The sequence below is a fragment of the Austrofundulus limnaeus genome, unplaced genomic scaffold (assembly GCF_001266775.1).
Source record: "Austrofundulus limnaeus strain Quisiro unplaced genomic scaffold, Austrofundulus_limnaeus-1.0 Scaffold67, whole genome shotgun sequence".
NCBI lineage: Eukaryota > Metazoa > Chordata > Actinopteri > Cyprinodontiformes > Rivulidae > Austrofundulus > Austrofundulus limnaeus.
In genome coordinates, this window is record NW_013952469.1 from 1664430 (window position 1) to 1672547 (window position 8118).

At 40.0% G+C, this 8118-nt stretch overlaps 1 protein-coding gene across 1 annotated transcript; it reads right to left on the reverse strand.

Annotated features, from left to right (window-relative positions):
• Window positions 1-645: 645 nt before the first annotated feature.
• eif3d (eukaryotic translation initiation factor 3, subunit D) lies at window positions 646-7851 on the reverse strand. Its single transcript, XM_014010304.1, has 16 exons — window positions 7749-7851; window positions 6689-6814; window positions 6560-6605; window positions 6277-6413; window positions 6110-6195; window positions 5929-6001; window positions 5015-5136; window positions 4802-4934; window positions 4571-4718; window positions 3227-3357; window positions 3066-3151; window positions 2854-2983; window positions 1466-1608; window positions 1197-1389; window positions 1027-1120; window positions 646-759 (listed from the first exon to the last, which is right to left on the reverse strand). Exons 2-16 carry the CDS (start codon window positions 6809-6811, stop codon window positions 746-748), a joined length of 1659 nt encoding a protein of 552 aa, XP_013865758.1. The 5' UTR covers window positions 6812-6814; window positions 7749-7851; the 3' UTR covers window positions 646-745.
• Window positions 7852-8118: the final 267 nt, after the last annotated feature.

Here is an 8118-nt window from a genome sequence, read left to right on the forward strand (position 1 = left end):
TGAAAACAAACAAACCACAGCAGGCTTAACAGTACCTGATCAGAATGCATGGGAGGATGTGGTGGAACTCAGTGGACTCGCCCAGACCAGATGAGTCCAGTTCGAGAACATGTGCTGGTCAGTATATCAACAGTGGGCTTAACTGTAAAAAGGCTGTTTGTGCCCGGCACTGCAGACAGTCTTGGGCTGAGCTGCACGTAACACTGATTACATTATTTTAACATTAATGATTTTCTCCCAAATGCATTTGGTGATTTAATGTAATGATATTATTTTAATGGTGTGAAATTAATCTTTTAAACTAAGGTGATGTCTCCAGACGGTTTCCTCAGGGAAGCAGCTCAGGGAGGTCAGCGTACCTCGACAAAGTCCATAAAGAATAAGAATGAGCTTTTATTATAAGAAAACTTAGTGAAAGTTTGTAACCGTCAACTCCTGGTTGCAAAAAAAAAAAAAGATATAAAGCTAGGGTTTTTGTTTTCATTATAAATCAAACTCTAATACCGCTTAACTGATAAAAGAAAAAGCCTCAGTAACTGTTATTTCTAACATGAGAAGACTTTTGACAATACTTTTAGTAAATGTCTTTGTTTTTGTGAATAAAAAAAAGTTTTACTTCAGGGCAGAATAAACAACAATTACAACTCTTTCTCCAACCTGTTGTCTTTATTGATGTCAAAATGAATTAAATTGTTTCTATAKGGATGTTGAAGAATAATTTGGTCAGTGAAGCAAACTGCACTCTTCAATTCTCTTCATCTGAAAAGTCGAGAAACAATAAAACAGAATTAATAAACAAAACATCAACTAATTGTTCAGTTACAGATACATACAACAAAGCCCTAATATCTACAAGTTTTAAGTTTTTCTTATATTTTGGACGATCTAAGAGTAAATCAATATATAATGTTAGTTCAAAACTAACAGTTAATATCTTAAATATATAATTTATTCACAACCATTCATCTTAATGCAGCCCCATACACAAACTGAAGATAAAGTTTAACAAATAAAAACACCCTTTACCTTCTTCTTCCTCATCCTCTTCATCTTCCTCTTCCTCCTCCTCTTCATCAGAGCTGAAGGTGCCTTCAGGCAGGCTGTACACTCGAATGACTTGCTGTTTAAAGGGAATAAAGGTGGTCAGCTGTGCGGACCCTCGGCCTGTGGTTCCTGTGAGACCTGTGCCGACTCACCTTGTTYGGGTCCTTCAGGATCAGGTACTTGCCCTCGTCCAGCTTGCGGCAGATGTCGATGACACAGCGGAGGATTCCCCAGGCGTTCTCCATGCTCAGGTTGATCTGGCTGGCGAACTCGTTGGGTTTGAACTGCTGGGTCCCCAGGATGACGTGACGAGACGAGTCCTTCACGTGGTACCGAGACACGTACCTGCGGAGCACACAACCCGTTACGATCCGGTCTCTGTTAGCTTTCGAACAGAACCCTGCCGGGTCGTGGTACCTACCCCAGTTTGAGGTACTCTGATCCGGCTAACATGGCGCAGCAGGTCCAACGAGCCAGTTTGTAGCTGTTGTTCTTCAGCTCCGTGGCCAGAACGGCTCCTCTCTGAGAGTCCAGCTTCTGACGCCAGTCCACTCCGTTACAATACTAATAATAAATAATTATAAAACAACACTTTTTACACTTCAAGTTGRGCAATCGTCGATCAAACAGTTCATTTTAATTTTTCTTGAAGGTGAACTTATTGAGTCATTTTAGGGCTGCAACTAACGATTGTTTTAGTTATCGATTTAATCTTATTCTGACGATTAATCGAGTGATCAGATATAAAAAAATTATGTTCTGCAGTAATTACTTCAGCTTATTTTATGAGAAATACAATTATTTAATAWTGTGTGGGGTTTATCTACCCTTGCAGATGACCCTGCTGCAAAGTAAAATTACACCAGTTGTGTTAATTAATGCATTTTAAACTCCATTTGTTTGCATTTATGTGTGTGAAGTTTGAGGAGGCATTAATTAAAGTCACTCTGTCACTGAATCATTTTAACCATCACAGAAACATTTTAATGCTGTAAATTTAATGTTATGGATTGAAAAACCGAATTTCTTTTTTTTTTGTGTAGAAATTTAACAAGTAAAATGTGTAATATAAACATTTGGGTGTTGAAATTGAGTTTTGTAGAGTTCACTTGTTAATTGTAACAAAAAAATCATATTTTTTAAGACTTATTAGGTTGATGCAGGGTTCCCATTTAGGCAATAAAAGATTTAGTCTCGACTGCTTAGTTATAAACAAACAAGACAGCAGTAATGAAGGCTAAAGTCATAAAAAGCAGCATAAAAATAATTAAAACAATCCAATTACCTTCTATAAATAATTTTAACAAATAAACAAATAAATGTGTTTCAGCTCAAGCTGTTAATCTGTTGCTGTGCTTTTATTTTTATCAGATAAACTTACAGTAAGTCTGGTTTATTTTATTTTATAACTATTAATATTATTATTATTATTTTTTTACAGATGATGAAAATCAGTTTTGTGAATAGAGAACTTCAATACCCCCCACAATTAAAGGACTTTCAAGGACAAGTGTAATTTTTGGCTGTTTTCACAAACTTTCAAGGGCCTTGAAATCATTTTTTCAAATTCACAAACTTTCAAGGATTTCAAGGACCCATGAGAACCCTGTATGCAACACAAATAACATTCTGGGCGGATGAAAGTGCGCTGATTATAACAGGGTGTATGTTTTTATGAAGCTTGGAGYCAGATAATTTGCCTCGAGGATTTTTTATAATCGAATGACCCGAGGAATCGTTTCAGCCCTAATTCATTTWAATTTTGTCCACTGATAAACCACTGAATCACTTCCCCGCCTCGTCTCTTACCCTCGAGTCCCACTCGTTGAGGGTCTTGATGTTAACAAAGGACACTTCTCCGTTAGCGCCAGTCATCACGCCGTCATGCTCACAGCGGACGATCAGGTCGATGTCCTCCCCCAGCTTCCAGTGGCGGTACCTGGACCCCKCAGAGACAGTTTTATCAGCCACACAGGAAGCAGGTCTCACATTCAGAGACACGGAGGACCGCTGGTGCTAACCTGTAAGCTACAGACGCCACCTCACTCTTATCCATGTCTTCCTCCACAAACGGGTTGGAGTTTGGGAACTTGTACCTCTCCCCACCCTGAATAATAGTAAACATATAAACATGAACAGGAAAGGCGAATCTGAATAGAGGAGATGTATGAACGGAGCTCACCATGCGTAAACACTGCTGGCTGAAGTTGTGGTTGATGTAAGTTGCCTCCATCGCCAGGTTGCGAGGAGAGTTGAAGGAGTTGCCCTCGTCCTGCGGAGGCTCGTTGGCCGTCTCGCTCACAGTGAGCAAATCTGAGAGGAACAATTAGATTTAGTTTCATTTATGAATAAATAAACAGGCCAGGTGTAATGCATTGAGCTGACTCAGCTGAATCACAGATCAGGGGTCAGATTTATAAAGGATTGCGTGGAAACCATACTAAAAATGAACGTACGGCCAAAAGGCAAAAATGGCGTACGCCAAAAAAATGATCAGATTTATAAAACCGTGTGTACGTATGTTTCTGTACCTTACCTTTACAGATCACAGCTGCACGTCGAGTTTGCGCACGAGGTCCCGCCTCAGGTTCTACCCTCTACACGCCCACACTCAACCATAAACAGTCAATGCAAAGCACCTCATGAATGTTGAGATGTATTTAAATCAGTCAGCTGATCAGTGATTGGTTCAGACACGCTCTGTCGTGTGTCTGGAGGATGACAGGTGCTGAAAGCTGCTCACCTGAACAGAATGTCTGTAAGTGATGCAGATTTTCCCTCATTTTGCAGGTTTATGATTGTTATCAAAAACTCAGCTTCAAATTAATTTTCTCTCAGAGCCTGCAGGATGTTAAACAATAAATAAAATTATAAAAGTCAGATAACATTAGAAATAAGTTCACCACTCTCCTCCTGTACTCCCCCTCCAGCCTCCTCTGTTATCTGCAACAGATCGTCTCCTCACCCCCTCACATCCCAACACCCCTGCACGCATTACGGACTTAAAAAAGTGAAACTTTTARAACACATCCACACTAGTGAGGGCGCGCACCCAAAGCATGACTATAACTGAGATTTTTGCTGTTGTTCTGTTGAAATGTCTCTTGTCGGGGAGGGGTCTGTGGGTCAGGGTCGTGAGGAGGAGGAAGATGAACGGAGATGTGTGAACTTTTATTTAAGATTTAAGTTTTTTATTTCAAAGATCCTCATGGCTCAGCAGCAGAAGCATAAATATTACTGTTAAGAAAGCTAAAGTCTATCTAAAATCTAAGTCRGATTAWGAAGTGAAATGAAATATCTGACAGWGATCATTAGTGTGGCTATAATTCCTCACTTCACCATCTGTGTCGCAGCTTCCCATCTCCAAAATGAGCGTACGCATGGGTCAGAGCTGGCTGAGGCACCGCACATTTTCACGCCACGTTTGGGTTTTATAAATCACAACCTTTGTGTGAAAAGTGGCGTACTCTTTATAAACCCGACCCCTGAACTGTCTTTAGTGTCCGTTAGTAAAGCAGCGACTCACCAAAGTCAGAGTTGTCTCTCTTGTCAAAGAACAGCTTGTTGCCGACTCTCTGCACGATGATGTCCCAGGAGTTGACTGAGCGCGTGCAGCACATCAGCGTGGCCAGGATGGCGTCAGTGGCAAACACGTTACCCTGAGTCTTTGCCAGCTGGAGAGAAACAAACAGATTTAACCTTTGACCCTGACACARGACCTCCTGACTGACAGAGCCTGTTCTGGAAACAACTCTACCTTCCTGATGACAGGATCATCGGTGGTGGTGACAGTGTGAAAGATCCTCTTGATGCTTTTCAGCTGCTTTTCGTTGCGGGTGGTGATCCGATCGAAAGCTTTATCGTAGTACTCCAACGCCCCACAGCACTCACTGCAGGAAACAGAAAATAAACCTTTATTGTTCACATTTTCCTCCAACGACAGACGACGAACCTGTTCAGCTTCACCTACATGTCAACAGGGTCAGAAACCTCGATGTATCTCATCTTCATGAGTCTGGGGAAGTCCATCTCCTCCTTCACCTCCCAGTCGCTCCTAACCTCCACAGAGGAGTCTCTGGGCTTCAGCTGGGCCTTCATGGACAAAATAATAATAATAATTAATCAGCAAGAATCTTCACATACAAACAGTAACAGAATAAAAAGATTTGTGGGACACAGCACCATCTAGTGGCAAGTAATAAACCCTGTAGCTTTGTATAAATCAGGGGTCTGCCACCAGCGGTTCTGGGGCCACATGTGGCTCTTTGACCCCTCCGCAGCGGCTCTTTGAAATTGTTACCAAATATAACAGAATTAATTTTTTTTATACCCACAACAGAAATCAATTGGAATATTTAAGTAAACAACAGGTTAGCATGAGATAACGTTTTACTTTTTCTATCATCTTTCTCTCAAATCCATCAGGATTACCTTTAAATAATTTGAAGACAGCATTATAACAATGCCTGAATAAGTCAGTTGTACTAGTTTTTATGAAATTCAGTATAAACTATGTACCGTATTTTTCATGATTACTGTGAGATCGTACTGTAATGGTTGGCACCTCTGTGTTTACATAATTATGGTCTTTTTATTTGTCCTGATGTATATAATAAAATGTAATGATTAATAATAATAATAATAAATGATAATATATAATAATTATAACAACATTTTTTTGTTTTATAATGTCACCTCCACTGATCGTAAAGGTTTCCAAAAAGGCCTCGAAAAGGCCCATTAACCACCAGTTGATAATCACAGATGTAGCTTGTTTTGCGACTCTGGACACATTTTATTAGTGAGACAAGGAGCAGAAATGGCTCTTTTGATTGTAAAGGTTGCAGAACCCTGCTATACATAGTTCAATCAGGTGAGAACTACCTGAGATTTTTGGTCCCACTTCTGACGGACACCAAACTGCTTCTGGAACTTCTTCTGCAGGCGCATGCGATCCCTGAAAAACAAAAAAAAACTGACTAAATAAAAGCCCTTACAGAGTATAAAGTGCAGACATAATATCCAGCTGGGATCCGTCCTGTTACTTTCTGACAGTAAATCTCACCTCTCCTTCTGCTTGGCACTCTTTGGGAGTGTTTGCATGTTGAACTGAGTCAGGTTCCTGCGGTCCTTGTCTCTCCGGAGGTTCCTCTGCAGAAACACAACCCGTCGTGTTACCGACGAGCCTCAACACTCCGGTTTACACTGAACTGCTTTAAGATTCTGCTGTACCTGAGCAAACCTCATCCGGTTCCTCTGGTAGGCCGTTTTCTGAGTCTTGGCGGTGTCCACCAGCTGAAAGCTCGTCTCATCCTCTTCATGGAAGTAGGCATACTGACTTCCACCTCCAAACTGAGAAGAGTACTTATCTGAAGATAAAAAGAAGAATGAGTTATAAATGACATGAAATATACATGAGTTACTTTTATTTTGATATAAAAWTGAGATGTTTAAAATTACTGCAGCCTATATAAATCACAGAAGGTGCTTTATTTCAGACAGATGTCTCACTCACTTGTGTATCTCTTGTCTTGGTAAGTTGCTCCGGTCCAGTCAGCGACCTGTCGGACCAAAAACACACACATAACACGAGGAAACAAACACAGTGTGTTACTTTTAATGAAGAGCTCAGGTGGGAACAAACCTTTCCCAGGCGGTCTCCTTTGCTAAAAGGCTGGTAGGGCATATCTTTGAACTTCTCTGGAACCGCACACGGACCCCATCCAGATGGGTTGTCCTGGATCACAGGGGCGTGAAACTTTGCCATGACCTGAAGTAAAAGCAGAAAAGAAAGCAACCATTAAAAAACATGTTTTGGTCCAAAACCAGTTAAACAGAACAGTGCACTCCTCTCAGCTGCAGGTTTACAAACAGGGTCTCAGGTAACAGCAGCACTGATCTCTCCAGCAATACACTTAAAAATGTGCATTGATCAGCTTGCGCAGTGGGCTAATCATCACTGACCCATGTATCACATTAGGTACAATCTCAAACATTTTAATGTTAGTTATATGAAACATTTACAGAAAAAACGGACATAAATACAGTAGGTATCTCATGCTGGATTATTTTAAGCACTTGCATAATTTGCTTGAATAATCAGCAAAAAAAAAAAGCAATTAATAAAAAAAAAATAAAACAGAATGAACAAAGACTACAATTTTCCTGTTTTGTTACGTATTTCTAATTAGAGCTGTGAAAGCAACGTTAACATGTTCTTAAACTCTAGTGTCATCATGCCTAATTATTTAAATGCTTCTTTAAACTGTTTCCGAAAATTACGCCTGAAGTTAAATATGAGGTTTTAATGTTAATTTTTCAGACAGTGGTCTTTCAGTTAGAGGCCACAGAACTGAATGAATCGCTTCTTGATATTATCAGCTGCTACTCTTTTCCACTGGATTTAGGAGCATAAGCATTTACAAACCTGTGTCTACGTAAGTTGTTACAAAAAGACATCRATATAAATTTACAATTTAATTGGTTGAAATGTCATAAAACTTGTTATTTGTGCATTTTTAGTATTTTTTCCTGCGGTGGCCTCGGCTGAGGCGGGTCATCCTGCCAGGTGGCCCGCTACAGAAGCTAAGCTAACTAGCCGCGAAGCTTCAAAATCCTTCAGAATTGTCTCAAAAACGTTTCTCACAACAATAATTAAAGCGACATTTTACCACACAACCATTCACACTATGCTGTACGCTTACTGTGAACGATGTGACCCCTCAGTTGACTCTTTAAAGTCTGACAACTCCACGACGACGTAAAATCCGACGGAGCGCCGGTGTGAGAGGAAGTGACGAAACGTGTGTGTGGAAGCAGGAAGTTGCTTCTGCCGGATTTCAAACGGAACTGTCGTAAAGTTCTGCATTATTATTCGTTTATTTTAACGTATGTGTTTATTATTCGTTCATTTCGCATAGCTTTTAATAAAGTTAGAAAAATATTTTGAGCACAATTTCCCTGATTAGCTTTTATTTTAAGAGATATAGGTCTGTTAACCTAATTATAGTAGTACTTACTTTTCACCACGAGAGGGCAGTAAAACATCTGTTTTCATAAACGTCTTTTAATTGT